The 17,215-nt window shown below is 42.5% G+C and overlaps 2 protein-coding genes across 2 annotated transcripts in view; both read right to left on the bottom strand.

Moving 5' to 3' along the window:
* Nucleotides 1-3,970, bottom strand: part of LOC132159568 (zinc finger protein 501-like) — a 5,204-nt gene extending 1,234 nt beyond the window's left edge. The window contains exon 1 of the mRNA XM_059569128.1: nucleotides 3,743-3,970. Coding sequence (XP_059425111.1) covers nucleotides 3,743-3,866 — 124 coding nt within the window. The 5' untranslated portion in view covers nucleotides 3,867-3,970. The remainder of the gene's footprint in view (nucleotides 1-3,742) is intronic.
* LOC132159557 (balbiani ring protein 3-like) overlaps nucleotides 1-17,215 on the bottom strand; it is a 286,577-nt gene that overhangs the window by 49,213 nt on the left and 220,149 nt on the right. The gene's annotated exons all lie outside the window — the stretch shown is intronic.

Here is a 17,215-nt window from a genome sequence, read left to right as displayed (position 1 = left end):
CTAAAAGTTTACGTGCGCCCAAAAGCCAAAAATGGCGTACGCCAAAAAATATTCCGATTTATAAAACCGTGCGTACGCACACCTGTAAGCAATGTTCCCTTTATAAATCACAGATCACCCGCAGATGTGCGTACGTGAACCAGCCTCATATCCCGCCCTGTACACGCCCATTTTTAACCATAAATAGTCAATGCAAATCACCTCATGATTGCTGATCAGCATGTAAATGAGAGTGGAATCCCATATATACCTGGAAAACTGGCATGCGACCCGCCAATTAATTAATCCAAGAAAGTGAAAACGTGCATTTCTGTTAGCCTAATTTTAATAATGGCGACAGGTGAGAAAAGAGGAAAAAAACGTAATTTCTCAGATACTGAGATTGAAACACTTGTAGGGGAGGTGGAGGCTCGGAAAACTGTGTTATTTGGTGGCCACAGCAGTGGGGTCACTAATAAAAAGAAGCAGTGCGAGTGGCAAAGTATTGCTTCTGCCGTCAATTGTGTCAGTGGGACAGAACGGACAGTTGCAGAATTAAAGAAAAAATGGTCCGACCTGAAGGTATACAAATTTTTTTTTTACCAACATATTACATTTGTGTTTTATTAGGCTATATACCTATATAAATAGCAATATTGATTTTCAAAAAGTTTTATTTACATGTGCTTACAGTATGCAAAATATGTGAAATAAAGATTCTCATTCATTCAAGGTGGAGGCAAAGAGAAAACTGTCCTCCCACCGCCAGAGCGTGGCTGCAACTGGTGGGGGCCCATGTACAGCTGATCTCACATCAGTGGACAGCAAAATCGCGGCTATAATTGGGGAGGTCAGCGTGTGTGGTATTGTGTCGGAAAAGGAGGGAGACACTGACGTGACTGAAACCACAGAGGAGCAAGGTTAAACCGATTTTTAATCATTAACGCTGTACATTTGAGTGTGTGGGGTGATAAATGGATAAATGTTGCCAATTGTTTGTCCTCCAGTCCTTCCGGAGTCTGAAGCTGTAAATGAACAGGAGGTTCAGGGTGAGGGGTTCTCAGATGCAGATGCACAGCGTCCGGCTCAAAGCAGTGCCCCTTCTGCGTCTGGCACGTCCAAAAGTGGTCGGGTACTCACTGACGCAGTCCTGCAGTTACAGCGAGAGACAATAAACGCTGTCAACAGGGTTGCAGATGAGCTACGGCAGATGAGAGAAGTGATGCAAGAAATTGCACAATCATTAAAAGATGCAGTTAAAACATGAACCTTGAGTTTTGTCTTTCTTTACAAACGCCGCATGACATCCTCACGGATTCTTGCACCTCGTTGATATCCCTCTTGTCGGCCAGGGGGCTGTGGCTCGGGGTCGTAATGCTGGGGTAGAGGGAGATCAGGAGGGAGAGGAATACCGTTTCTCAGTGCTATATTGTGCAAAACACCACACGCCCTGACAATCTTGCACACTTTTGCTGGATGGTATAAAAGTCTGCCACCCGAGGCATCCAGAGCACGCCATCTGCATTTCAGGATGCCGATGGCACGCTCCACAACTGCGCGGGCACGAGAGTGGACCTCGTTATAATGAGTTTCCTCTGCGGGTTTAAAAATGGGGTGAGGAGCCAGCGTCTCAGGGGGTAGCCACTGTCGCCTGCAGGTTATAATTATATTAAAAACAAAATTGTTACAGTTTCTACTTTTTAATATTGTTAAACTCACCAAGAAGCCAGCCATCACGTACTGCGCCTGCATTTAGTCTGTTCCCTACACTGCTATGTGTCAAGATAAAGGAATCATGTGTTGAACCAGGCCAGCGTGCCACAATGTTTGTGAGGGTCATGTTGGAGTCACATATGATTTGCACATTAATAGAATGCACATGCTTTCTATTAACATAAGCAAATTCCTTTTCAGATGGTGCCCTTATAGCAACATGAGTGCAGTCAATTGCGCCGATTACATTTGGGAAACCAGACATTGCTGCAAATTGCGTTTTAATTTCGGCCTGTTCTCGCACAGTGTAGGGGAACCTGATGTATCGACTAACCATATTAAGTATACCATTTAAAACGACAGATATTATGGCACTCAGGGACGGCTGTGATATACCAGACCTATAGGGTGAGATGATAGATTCCAATAGAATTATTTCATATACAAAAAGGTCTTAGAGACAAATTTGAGGATTACTTATAGTTTTTTTATATTATTAATTTACCTGTCTGCCAATTCCCGCTGGAAACAGCCGGTTGCCAAGAACCCCAGAGTGTTGAGGACTTGTATTTGGACTGGGATGGCATGGTTCCGGCGTGTTGCCCTCTCTAATACTGGACCCAATTCAGCACATAGATCCAAGAGCACAGCTCTAGGGAATCTAAATCGGCTTATTAGCCAGTCATCATCATGGGCCAGGAAATCATCATGGTCCCTGAAAACTCGTTCTCTCCTTATTCTGCCATTAGCGTAATCCTCCAACAGTGCCAGGAGTGCCATCATGAAGCATTACATACCCGGGTCACCGGAGAATTTATATGTTTCTAGCAAATAGACTGATCGTTAACACCTTGACAAAATCACTTAATTAATTTGTGGGCGAAAATTTAAGACGAAAATGTTATAGTGAACACATGCTTCTTGACGGTTTTGTAATGAACACCGTAATAGTTAGGACCGATGATGAGTAGCGATTGTGCTTCATGACTGTATTTGCAGACTTTGACATTTTATGATATAGGCTATGTACATTAAGGAAAATATTTACTTTTTACACTGTGTTCTGCAGTTCTCTAATAAAAGGGTATTTCATGCTATTCTGTAGGCTATCACATGTATCGCGCCATGTCCTCCTGTGCTCCCGTTGTGGACAATGTGACTGTAAGGCAGCGCTGATTATTATTTTATTTTACTTTTAATACATTTTGAATTACGTTTGGATTTTACTAGATGTATATAGCCTAAAACAATCGGCACAAATAACACTGTTGGATTTAATCTTCATGATAATGTGGATATAACGTATGAAATGGAGTGAAAATTAAATGTCATTCATTCTTATAATCGTTCTTCTCACATTTATTTTCTACAATCTAACTTCAGTTCACGACCTCACCATCGGTGTCGCCAATTCCCTTTGTCTCCAGAATGTGCGTACGCACGGCTCAAAGTTTGCTTAAAGGTGCGCACATTCTCCCGTCAAGTTTGTTTTTTATAGATCACAACCTTTGCGTGGGAACTGGCGTACGTACGTTTCCAGCCCCGTTTTGTGCGTACGCACGCTTTATAAATGAGGCCCCAGGGCTTTCTCTGAGTTTTGGCTATTGAATACCAAATCAGGCTGAAGAAGATCAACGCTGCTGATCTTTTCATATAGCGATCAGCTAACATCAACATTAGACATTTAAAGCCACTCAGCTGTAAATTCTCTTTCAGAGAACAATAAGTGTTTGAAATAACTTCTGTTTGGGATGCGATGTGGATTATCATCACTGAATAAGGTAGAATTATGCTACTTATATATGATGCAAAAAAGGCTATGGACACTAACCATTACCAAATCAAACGGCACATTTATTTTGTCACATATTTTATATGTCATTGTGTTCTTTACACCAGACTGATATTCATATTTAACTCTTAACTCAGGATTTTCATTCTGGAGCTTCACTGTGTCTCTGGCTAATATTATAACTCTATATTAGAATTGGAGAGGAATGACGCTCAATTTCACAACATCATTAATAAATTATCAGGAATAAACACCAACCTATTGGTTCTTCAGTATCTTCATGTTTCACTCTGAAGGGCTCTGGATCACTTTTGATGTCACTGTAATTTTCTATAAACTCCGTCTTTATCGATTTATGTTCTTCCTGGTCCTCTGAATACATGTCTTCAAGATGTAAATACCGTTTGCTTAAAAAAAGTGATATGTGACGCTTCAAAAACGATGAAAATCCTTTGTTTTGTAACAGCAGTAAGGCCCGCGCCTCTTCTTTCTTCTTCTGGTGTTTTTGGCGGTCTGGGAAACCAAAGTAAAACGCGCGTTTGCGCCACCTATTGGTCAGGAGGAAAGTTTAATAAGAGGATAAAGTAATGATACTTATATATTCTTTGTTAACTTAAACATGTAATGATTTTGTATATGTATATGCAATACATTTTAGAAACTTTACTGTTTCTGGGTGTCCTCATTTGTCAAAATTACCCTATTTTGTGCAAAAGTAATTTTCTCAATCTCTATGGTCATATCTATAAATCTATCACCCCCAAATGTCCTGGACTTGGTATAAACCCCCTTATCTCACATCAATTTCCATTTTTATAGGTTATTGTTAATCTCTTAATTTCTGCTTTTTAAAACCTTGATTTCATCTTGTTATTATTGCAATGCTGTCTTTGGAGTGGGTCTCAGGCAAATGGCACGTGAGTTCCCTTACGAAAATTAACCATGGTTTTACTACAAATAAAACCAAAAAACCATGGTTACTATAGTTAAACCATGGTAACCACAAATTAACCATGGTTTTGCTATATTAACCATGGTTTAACCATGGTATTTGTAGTAAATCTGTGGTTATACAAATGGTAGTTAACACGCCAAAAAACCATGGGTTACTACAGTTTTACTATAATAAAACCATGGTTATTTAAATTAGGTTTTTAAAAACACTGTACAAATTAACAAACATTAACTATGGAGTCAAAATAATGCTGTATATGTACGCAAACAAAAAGAATTGCAGAACATAAATGAAATAGGGCGAAAGCAATAATTTTGCAATACATATTTTCCATGGCCATGTATACAAATTTATTTGCAATGCTGCTTTTATTTTGCGCGTCAGTTTAGTTTGAGCTTGCGATATCGTTTTCCCTTTGCGCTTCATTTTTCTCAGGTGGGCAGGGTTTAATATTTTTTTGAAGCAGCATGGGCGCCGCCATTGGCTAGCGGACCCCCACCTGCTGTTAGCATTCCTTTGACTCCCATTCATTTTGGCGTCACTTTGACAGCGAATAACTTTACATCGGAGGCGTTTAAAGACTCCATTTGTCCATTAATTATTTCTAAAGAAACTCAAAAATTTATAAAAGGCTCCGTTACCTTGTATTTTATGATATGGTCCCGTAGAAGCAGTTTTTGTAAAAAACAGACTAACGATTGCATCATAACCAGCAACTCTCTGTCGCACAGTAGAGAAATTACTGTATGGCCAGGACGAGAAGCTCGCAGGCAATCTTTTACTGTCTATGAGGCAATCGGGGGGACGCGGAGGCATAAAGTCAAGGGAGATAATTCATCAGAATACTTACCAAAATTTGCTCCTGTTCACGCTCGCCTTCTCTGCAAGATTCGGTGGGTGATTCAGATTTCTCTTGGCACAGATATTAGAAGACTTACAGATATTAAGACTTATTTTTATCATATTTTTCTTCTGTTTCTATACAAGCAGTTTTTATGTCCCGGTGACCAGTGAATGTGCAGTTCTGACTCTCTGCCCATTCATTTAGATAGGAGCCTGGTCTTGTTAGTCTGAAATAGCTGCCCAGAGGCGTAGCCAAGATGGTGGCCGAGTGGCACAACTTGGCTAAAAGGACTTTGTTGTGGTACTGTTTTGATGTGGGGGTGGAGTCAAGGGGGGCATATGGTGCCCGTAAGGTGACTTGTTTGGTTAACTTAGTTTTGTCGTGGCCACGAAATAATAACTTGTGGGAACGTCATATTATGTCGTGGCCACGAGATCATTTTGTCGAGGTAACGACATCCTTATGTCGTGGCCTCGAGATGCTATGTTGAGGGAACAACATCCATTTCTTGTGGCAACAACTTCTTATGTTGAGGGAATGACATGTTTTTCTCGTGGCCACGAGTTTAATGCGTAAACAAACCTGCGTGACCATAGCAACCCGGGATAATCAGAGATGGATTCATTAATATTTTAGTTAGAATTAAGTAATTATTATATTAACCATGCGCTTTGGCTACCAGGCTGTATTACATGCGATCATCAGCATTCAAATGAAGTTTATCATAAATAAATATTACATAAAGTGCATAAAATATAAAAACTTTTTTTATCCATCCTACAGTCTTGTAAGTCCATTAACTGATAGTCTTTCCCCCGTAATATGTGTACATTATTATTATTAGCCTATTATTATTGGTTATTTTTTTATTTCGTTTATATTCTTTTTTTTTGCTGCAATTTCAATCTCTTAACATTCTGAATACTTTTGTAAATAATAGTGTACTGTACATGCTGGACATTAACATAAAATGTAAATGCATACATTTTATGTATAAATAATATAATAATTAAATTCTAAGTAAAATATTGATTCCATCTCTGATTGTCCCGGGTTGCTATGGTCACGCAGGTTTGTTTACGCATTAAACTCGTGGCCACGAGAAAAACATGTCATTCCCTCAACATAAGAAGTTGTGACCACGAGAAATGGATGTTGATCCATACAAATGTATAACATAGCATCTCGAGGCCACGACATAAGGATGTCGTTACCTCGACAAAATGATCTCGTGGCCAAGACATATGAGGTTCCCACAAATTAATATCTCTTGGCCACGACAAATCACGTCCTCACGAGATATTATTTCATGGCCACGACAAAACTAAGTAAATCGAACAAGTCACTTTATGGGCCCCTTAGGGGCATGTACAACATGCCTCCCTGGAAGTGACGTCATCGGCCTGAGACGCAGTTCACTGATCCAGGTACTGTCCAGGCGGGAAGGAAGTCGACCGGAAGTTGAAGTCGGCCGTGTGCCGCCATCTTGTAGCAGAACTTCACTTGCGTTAGCATCCCATTGATTCCCATTCATTTTGGCATCACTTTGACAGCGAATACCTTTACATCTGAGGCGTTTAAAGACTCCATTTGTCCATTATTTCTAAAGATAAACGACAATGTATAAAGGGCTATGTTACATTATGGCCCCATAAACAGTTTTTTGTAAAAATAGGCCAACGATTGCGTCATAACCACTCGACTCTCTGTCGCATTACCTTACAGACAGAAGGAGAAGCTCGCAGGCAATTAACTTAATATGGCGTACTGGCGTTACATTTTAAAACACTATACAAAATAATTAATCCGAATACTTACTCCTGCTCAATCACGCCAAAGAACTCCCCGCTCAAGCTCGCCGTCTCTGCCAGATTAACGATGGCAGTTTGCACGCACAGCTACTAGAAGATTTACATCTGTCAGACAGGATGCTGACTTCATCAAGCTTAGTTTGAGTCTGCGCGTCAGAAACGGAAGTGCTAAAAAACGCTAAAAATGGGCTTCACTTGTCTCAAAACTGAGTTCCAATGGGGTCGCTGTGTCCATTTCTTTTACTGTCTATGTTAGTTATTGTGGCTGTGGTGTGTCACGCGACAATCATGACATGTCGCCATGGAAACAAGGGGTCAGTTAAAATATTTGTAACTTACGCGTGAAAGGGTTGATTTAAAAAAACATATTTTCTAAGTAAACAACAATAGCCCAAGTTTAGTAAACATTTTTTATTAAGACTATAAAAAATAATTCTGCATCTATTTTTAGGTGTGCCAGCTGCCACTGTGGGTGGCACCGGCACACCCTGGCTATGCCACTGAGATGCACCATCTGGGTGTAAAGTGACCATCTTACAGAATCTGATTCAAACCCATGTAAAATAAATAATAACTTAAAAACATATTTAATAATTTCCTTTTACAGAAAGCCATATTTATTTTCTTAAAGTTAACTTTATCAACATAAAACTACCAAATGAAGTTTAAATTTCAATATTTACTAGTTTCCCTCTCTGAAACAATATGTTGAACTTCAAACTTGTAGCCTTCCTAAAACAGACTAAACAGAGTACAGGTGGAAAGATATTTTTATTAATTTTTGTTTTATTTGTTTTTAGAGCAATATCTGGCAAAACTGCCAGAATGTAAACTGATAGAAATCAAAAGAGCCCACAGACACATTATTGCTAACAGGATACCATAATCGTAAAAAAAAAAAAAAAAAAAAAAAAAAAGATATTAACTGTCAGAAACTTTATCAACACTATCAAAACATAAGAATATAACACTAGTGCAGAGATCTGTAGAACAAGTAGTTTGTCTATGAGAGGGCCTGAAGATCTCCTACTCTCCGCAGAGAGGTAATAGCCAACATAAAGGAGGTTTTAAGTGTGAGATGTCTGTCTGAGATATCTTGGATAGGTTCAAACGGGGGTTTGCACATTGCCTCTAGCACCACAACCAAGTCCCAAGGGGGAATACAGGACCGTACTGGAGGTCTCAGCCTCAGCGCACCGCGGAGGAAACGTGTAACTAGGGGGTGTCTTCCCAGAGACTGGCCGTCGAGAAGGGCGTGGTAGGCCGCAATGGCCGCTACGTAAACCTTCAGCGTGGAGTGGGACAACCCCGCAGAGAGCCAAGCCTGTAGAAACTCCAGAACTGTACCAACTGGGCAGTTTCCTGGGTCTAACTGGCGGTCTCTGCACCATGAGGTGAAGAGTTCCACCTCAGGGCGTACAGTTTCCTCGTTGAGGGAGCTCTGGATTGGAGGAGGGTCTTAACAACCAGCTGAGCGATAGGGGGGAATGCGTACAGACGAAGCCTCGGCCAGGTCTGTACCATAGCGTCCAGTCCCAGGGGAGCTGGATGAACTAGAGAGAACCAAAGGGGACATTGTGATGTCTCTAGAGTCGCAAACAGGTCTACTTGAGCCCTGCCAAATACTCTCCATATCTGCTTCACCACCTCTGGGTGAAGTCTCCATTCCCCAGGCCTCTGCCCCTGCCTCGACAGTATGTATGCTCCCATATTTAATTTCCCAGGAATATATACTGCTCTTAATGAGAGGAGTTTGCTCTGGGACCACACAAGGATCTGGTGCGCCAGCTTTTACAAAGGGCGCGAACGCAGACCTCCCTGGTGGTTGATGTAAGAGACCACCGATGTGATGTCGGTGCGCACCAAACACATAGTGACCCCTCAGGTCTGGGAGGAAGTGCTTCAGTGCACCATAAACTGCTAGCATTTCTAGACAATTGATATGCCACGTTAGATGGTGACCGCTCCACAGACCACGGGCAGGGTGGCCACTAATGACTGCACCCCAGCCGGGGAGGGATGCATCCGTCGCTAGTGTTACACGGCGACAAGGAGCTCCCAGCACCGGGCCCTGATTCAAGAACCAAGGTTTACCTAAGGCACGGAGGCAGCGCCGCGTGACCTTGATAGTGCGAAGTGGATTGCCCCTCGGGGAAAATCCCTTGGTCTTGAGCCACCACTGTAGGGGTCTCATGTACAGCAGGCCAAGAGGTATCACATTGGATGCAGCTGCCAACAGACCCAACAATCTCTGAAACTGTTTGACAGTGAGTGACTGGCCTTCTCTGACTCTCTCGACTGAGATGCGGATCGACTCGATACGAGCAGGGGACAATCGTGCCTGCATCGCGGTCGAATCCCATACTACGCTTAGATAGGTGGTTCTCTGAACCGGAGAAAGCACACTCTTCTTGGCGTTCAGTCTCAAACCCAGCTCCCCCATATGTGCGAGAACAATATCTCGATGCCGAGCCGCAACCTGCTCTGACTGAGCTAAAATCATCCAATTGTCGATATAGTTGTGAATGCAGATGCCCTGAATGCGCAGGGGGACCAGAGCCGCATCTACACATTTTGTGAACGTGCGGGGTGAGAGTGCAAGGCCAAAGGGAAGTACTCGATATTGGTAGGCTTCGCCCCCGAAAGCGAACCTCAGAAACTTCCTGTGTTGTGGAAGGATGGAGATGTGAAAATATGCGTCTTTGAGGTCTATTGTGACAAACCAGTCCTCGGGCCTGATCTGAGCTACAACATGCTTGATTGTGAGCATTCTGAACTTCAGTCTCATAACTGAACGATTTAAGACCCTCAAGTCTATAATCAGACGAAGCCCCCCATCCTTCTTTGGAACTATGAAATACTGGCTTTAAAATCCGGATTCCCTGTCCTGAGGAGGGACCACCTCGATGGCCTCTTCTCTAATAGGGTTTTCACTTCCTGTTCCATAACCAGACCCTGCCTAGGGCTGACTATCGTCTGAACGACCCCGTTGAATATTGGCGGCGCGGAGCCGAACTGAATACGGTAGCCTTTTTCTACTGTATGCAGGACCCAACGAGATACATTTGGCAGTAGTTTCCATGCTGCTAAATAATCTACTAAGGGAATCAGTCTCTCGAGACTGACTTCTGGTGTAAGAGACCCCCGCAGGGGCGGCGAGCGTCTCAGCTCCGCTACGCGCACGGGCGGAGTATACTGAGACCGATGCTCGCTGGGGGCCGCTGCGTCCTGGAACACTGGCAGGGTTGGGCGCTGAGGCGGGATGGGCACTGTGTACTGCGGTGTGTACCGCTCTACCCCAGCAGAGGCTGCCCTCTGAAACCCCGGGCTTTTGGCATCAGGGTTTCTTGGCTGAGGACTTCTTAGCTTCAATAACTGCCCTGAGATCTTGCTTGGGCTTAGAAGACCTCGGCCGAGAGCGTCGCTGGGACTCTCGTTCCCGAAGCGGAGGAGCACGAGAGGCGACACTCTGTTTTTGGGTCTCACGATGCAAGGAGCTAGGGTGCGGCATCTCCTTCCGCCCAGATGCCCCGAGGGAGCAACGAGGGAGGAACTTATGGAACGCCGCCGCTTGTTTGCGGACCTCCTGAAACCTGTCGACGACAGAATTGACTGCGCCGCCGAACAGGCCAGTCGACAGAATCGGGGCGTCCATTAGGCAGACCCTGTCCCGCTCTTTCATATCAGACAGGGTCAACCATAAGTGCCTCTCCGTGGCCACCATTGCTGCCATGGACCGCCCAATCGCTCAGGCGGTCTCCTTGGTGGCGCGGAGGGAGAGATCAACGGTCCTTCTCAGCTCTGAAATATTGTGGGACTTGATCTCCTCTCCCTCATCTAGCTCCTTAAGCAGGTCGGCTTGGTACGCCTGTAACACCGCCATGGTGTGCAGACACGCACCAGCCTGACCTGCAGCCGCATACCCTTTGCCCACCAAAGCCGACGTTGTTCGAAGTGGCTTTGAGGGCAATGCCGGGGCCTTTAGAGACGATGCCGCGCCAGGGGACAGATAGCTCGCGAGCGTCTGTTCCACCCGGGGCATCGCTCTATAATCGTGCTCTCCCATCCCCACTACATTTCCATAATAGTCAGACGAGGGGATGTAGAGGCGGGCCGAGAATGGACGTTTCCACGACCTGGCGATCTCTTCGTGCAGGTCGGGAAAAAATGGAAGGCCCCGGCTGGGAGGTGGCTGACTCGCGCGCAGGAAGCGTTCGTCAAACTTGCTTCTCTGCGGTTCAGTTTTTTTTTCGGCGGGCAAATCGATGCTTAACTTGGCCACCGCACGAGTAACCACCTCCAAGAGCTCCTCATATTGCAGCGAGTGGGGTGGCGAATCCCTATCGACCGACTCCACGTCAACCTCCTCGGAGGAAGAGAGGCGGATCGTCGATCCCTCTCCCTGAGTGGAAGGAACCGCTGAGCGTGCTTCCGACTCTAGGGATTGGGTGCTGGATCTGGCAGAAGTGGAAGGAGATAGGGACTGGCCCATCTCCATTCCCTCCACCAGATCGACTTGCGAACCCCACGAGTGCAGCCGCCTTTCTGCCTCGGCAGAAACGGGACCAGCACCGCGGGGAATGCTGGCGAAGGCCCCCTCCTCGAAGAGGGCCCTCCGGGAACGAAGCAGCCGCACCGACATACGCTCACAGTGCGGGCAGTCGGCCCGCTCGAGAGCCGACTCAGCGTGCTTCGAACCCAGGCAAACCATGCACAGGCTGTGTGTATCCCCACCCGTTATATATCTCGGGCAGGGAGGAACACACAACCTATAACACGATTTGGAATCGCCATCAGAGTGCTTAACTTTAGCCTTGCTTTTTGGCATGTCTAGGAGCTCTTAACTGGACAGACAACAGTAAATAAGACTCACACGACAAACATATGACATTCACACACAGAGCGCTTACTGAAAGACGCGAAGCTGACGCCAGCTGCGTGGCACGTGCTTTTATAGCTTTCTGGTTGCTTACGTCACCCCGCCTGTGACGTCACGCTCTTCCATTGGACTGATTACACACGATATTCAGAGTCGCTCATGCTGGGCGCGTTCCCCAAAGCATTTTTCGAATTCCTGAAGAGGAACCAAACTCTTAACCTGAGGAGAAGGGAAGGCAAAACAAATTATCAATTGAAAGAGGAAAACTATATGTTTTGGATAAAAATTAGATTTAGTGCCAATTAAAAGAAATTCCATTTTGTCACTGTTTAGTTTGAGAAAATTATAAGAAAAACAGGATTTAAGTTTGAGACAGTCAGGTGAAAGCGGAAGGGAGAGTGGAATTAGGTTTGCAGGAGAGAGAGTTGGGTCTCATCTGTGTAACGGTAGAATAGGATTTTGTATTCCCGAAAGATATTGCCAAGAGGAAAATGAATGAAGAAAAGGGGTCCCAGTACAGAACCCTGAGACACACCACTATTAATAGAAGGTTGGTAACTAAAACTTTGTAGCTGGACGATCTGAGATATATGTATCCCTGAAAGATACAATTTGAACCTGTACAGTGGGGTATGAGTGATGCCATTTGAGATTAGTCTAATGAGAAGGATGGTGTGAGGAGTGGTGTGAAAGGCCGCACTTAGATCAAGGAGGGCAAGAATAGTGACTAATCCAGAATCAGCTGTCACAAGAAGGTCATTAGTTATTTTTATAAGTGCAGTTTATGTGATATGAAAAGGCCGGAATCCAGACTGGAGTTGTTCATACAGATTGACAAGTTAAATGAGAGTGAAGTTTAGTAGCAACAATTTTGAGGATATTGGAAATGAAGGGTAAACTAGAAATGAGACAGATTATTGAAATTGTAAGGATCGTCACCAGATTTTTTTTCAGTATTGGAGTAATGGCTGCAGCTTTAAAGGAGGTGGTGTCACCCTTCACTTGGAGAAGGGAGGAGATCCAGGAGAATACAGAAGTAGGATATTTAATGAAAATTCACAAGGAGATACAAACAGATCAAAGACATTCAACAGAAGACAGAGAACACTATTTAAACACTAGGGGGAGACGAGACACCTGGGATCAATCGAAACATACATGGAACACCTGGAATGAAATCAACATAATGACAGGCACAGGAAACATGACCAAAAAAGGAAAATAGGAACTAAGACCAGAAAAAAACAAGGAAATTAAAGTCCACAACACTGACATGACTCCCACCTCCGGAAGGAGTGACTTCACGCCCCATAACATCCCAAGGGGAGGTGGGGTGGGCACTCTGGAGGCACCTAGGACACACAGGACAGAGGGCCTCTAGAGCAGTACTCGTTCAGGGTGCCATGGCCGATCTGGAGATCCTGGGGGCCATGGCGGCACAGCCTCCAAGGCCGCAACCCTAGTCTCTACGGCTGGATCCCTATAATTCAATTCAATTCACAAGAAACAGATAAATGACATTCAGCAGCAGATAGACAACAAAGAACAGAGAACACTATTTAAACACTAGACAAGACTAGGTGGAGACAAGACACACCTGTGATCAATCAAAACAGATGGGGAACACCTGGAATGAAATCAACATAATGACAGGCACAGGAAACCTGACCAAATAAGGAAAATAGGAACTAAGACGGGACAAAACAAGTAAAGTCCAAAGCACTGACAGGTTGTAAAAAATTCCAGTGGTGAGTGAAAAGCAAATGATAACAGAAATTAGAGGAAGCAGAGAGGGTAGCCTTTAACCATAACAGTGGGAAGAGGGTAGAGAACATGAGGGTCTAAAAATATTATTAAAAAGTGAGAACATTGTCTTAGAATTACCTTCATTAGAACAGATTATACCAGAATAATAATTGCATTTAGTATTAGCAATACAGTTCTTATAGTGCAGAATGGGATTTTTGTGCAAGTCTTTGTGAAGAGTACAACCAGATTTTTTATAAAGGCGCTCAAGCTGGTGACCTTTGTCTTTCATTAGCCGATGCTCAAAAGTGAACTAACGTGCAGAGTATCTGTTTACAATATAGACACTGGTCCTCCGGTACGCAACAGCTACTGTATAATATATCATGCTCATCTGTTGGACAGCTGTTATGATACCTGTTTGCACCTCCGGTTAAAATAAGAGAACAGCGCAGTTAATGCGCGCAGATGTGCTATGACATCTGTTTGTGACAAATCATGAAATAAGACAACGGTTATGTCGTCTGTTATGGTCACTTGTTTGTAATAGTCCTACAGACGCTGGACCTCCGGTATGTGATGCAACATCTGTTTAAATCGGACTGAAGGGTTCGCAAAAAATACAGCTTTTTGTCGTAAGGAGCCGTAGTCTCTCTCCCTTGTACCTGACTGCCTGTGATGCATTACAATCATCTGACAAGAAAGTTATCCATGTTATTCCTCTCATTATTCCAAGTCCAAGCTTAATCCACTCATTACTTCAGCTTCAAAAGTCCACTTGATGTCACGGTGACGGATGACAAATGCAACTGTGCACATGTACATTCTGACTGTTTGCCCTTTTGAACTATAATAACGCCACTGACGTAATTTATTTGCTATCATCTCGGTGCTCTCTGTTCTGCATTGGTCTGAATCTTACCAATAAAACTTTTAAGATTAAACGGTTCATTTATATTATTATAAAAATGGGAGAAAATGTAAAGCGCGGTTTGGCGTCCCTCACTGGTTGCCATAGAAACATGAAACATGCTGGAGACTGCACATGCATGCTAGCTGTATCAACCTAAAGCATTTTGAGCGTCATAGAAAACATTAATGTTACAGTCAGGGGTGTCACTAGGCCCTTTTTAGAAAAATATTTGATTAATACATTTTTGATCGATTCAGTCCCCTTTAAAAAAACTCTTTTTTGAAACGGCGGCAAGCTGCGTCAAGTTTCGGCTCCTCCCCTTATCTGAGTCTGCTTGGATTTAGCGCATTTTTCAATCTGCAGGGGCGCCGAGCAGAGTGAACATCAGAGAGCACAAGGTGTGTGTCATGTGTGCGTGGATTTATTTATAGATTGCTAATGCTATGATATTACATCTGCATCGGTGCAGTTCTTTGTCATAAATGCATTGCAGTTTACATAATGTAATGTTACTGGAGCATTGGGAGCACACGGGACGGCTCGGTTTCTCATCCAATACCAATACGTTTCGCTGCGTTCACCTTCAGCCCTTGTGTGATAGTTGTATTTTATTCCTACAAAAATGAAGTGATTAACACCCATGAAAACATGCTTTAGATTCAGAAAACGATCATGATTTATTTTAATTTACTTTTTAAAATTACAGACATATTATTATGTATTTTGACATTACATTATGCAGCCATGCACAGAAATGATTAAAGACACACATCATTGTCTGAAAGCACTAGATGGCCCAGAGAGAGAATGTGGAGTTATTTTGTTTTGTATTATTAAATATAGTTTTGTATTAAGTAATAATGAATTGTCATGATACATAAATTAGAATAAGCGTAGAGTAAAGGGATTTTTGATTTTCTTGATTTATACTATTTATACTAGATTTGTACTTGATTTATAGAAGTGGCAAATTGATAATTCATGTTGTTATTTTTAATAAATAGAAATAAATATAGAACAGATTTTTCATATTGCCAATAGACAATTACATTAATACATGGTTTGTCTATATTCTTAATGAATATTAGCTGGTTAGTTAAAATACTTAAAATGACATCAATTTTCATGGGGTGACTTTATGAATATCCAACCGTATTGTTGATTATAAAACAGTAAAATGTTGTTTTTGTAGTGAATGAATCAGGAGGTCTTCATTGTAAAAAAAAAAAAAAAAATCGACATTCCCTATCTTCTAGTGGTCACATCCAATAATTATTTTTTTATTACAGTGTTGTATATGGCTCAGTCAGTACTCCTACTCCCATATATGAAATACAGGGAATACAATGGAATAGTGGATTGCAGTAAGGTTAGTAGCATACCACCCTAACCTTATAGTCAAATAATATTTTTTTAATCATACCCTTATTGGGGGCTGAGCCCCCCTAAAATCAAAATCCTAGAATCGCCCCTGGTTACAGTTAACCTCAGATTGTGTTGCTGATTTAAAATATATTAAATATTAGTGTGTCAAGCCTGCAAGCATTATTACCGTGCGTGCACTTGCATTAACTCTGAGTCTGCGCGCTCTGCTTCTAACGGCAGAGAAAGAGAGAGCGAGAGAGATTTTTTTCCCCTCATACTTTTATTTTCCTATTTTTACAAGTTGCAAGTTACAAAAAACACAAGCAGTGTTTGATCACTGTAAAAATTAAATATACAATCATACCACAATTTATCCAGACACCTTCAACATTTCTAACATTATCACAGTTTATTTGCTATAGTTTGGAAAATGGTTATAAAATATGACAGGAACTAATGTCAGATAACTTTAATAGAAAGGTATATCTTGAATTACAATCAACCAAAATTTCAGACAGCTGTTAGTATGACAATATTTACACAAGTATCAGTACTTTGTTGTAAAATTACCAAGCAATGCTTAATTTTGTTCAGTCTGAGGTGTGAAAAGGTTTCATTAGCAATTCAGCAAAAAGCATGTATAAGAAAACATGGTGCTAAATAATTTTTGGTCCCAATTTTATTATTTTTATTAATACTGTTCTGTATGAAGAACTTTTGGTATAATATGTCACAGTTCGCTTTATTTTGCTATACTCACTTGCATAAATGTATATAGTGTCCTGCACCTACTAGTTATATCAAAAATTATATCTGGTGTCTGAATAATTGTTGGTTTGACTGTGCATTAATTCTAGTTAAAACAAAGTAATTCAGTCAATTCAGTGAGCCCTGAACACCAGAACACTGCGGTGCTGAATTGGTCTCTTTCACATACTTTTCTGTTTGTTCAAACTGCGATTTGTATTTGTTCGTTCAGGTGCAGGAGGAAGTTCGAGGAGAGTTCTTCACAAAGAAGAGCTCGGTTCAGTGTTGCTGTCTGTGAGACAAGGTTTTCTCTCCGCGTGCACAGCGAGCGAGTAAACAGCTACTCGGTTCAGCTTTTCCGCGTCTTGTGTTTGAATGCTTTAAACCCTTTTTAATGTTTTAATCGACAAGTGGCAAGGCTTAAAAACACGTGAAAATTGTAAGCTTTCATGACCACAAGCAGTAGTGGCC

Source organism: Carassius carassius, chromosome 16 (assembly GCF_963082965.1).
Source record: "Carassius carassius chromosome 16, fCarCar2.1, whole genome shotgun sequence".
Taxonomy (NCBI): domain Eukaryota; kingdom Metazoa; phylum Chordata; class Actinopteri; order Cypriniformes; family Cyprinidae; genus Carassius; species Carassius carassius.
Note: the sequence above shows the minus strand (reverse complement) of the source record. Positions and strands in the feature narration are given on the sequence as shown.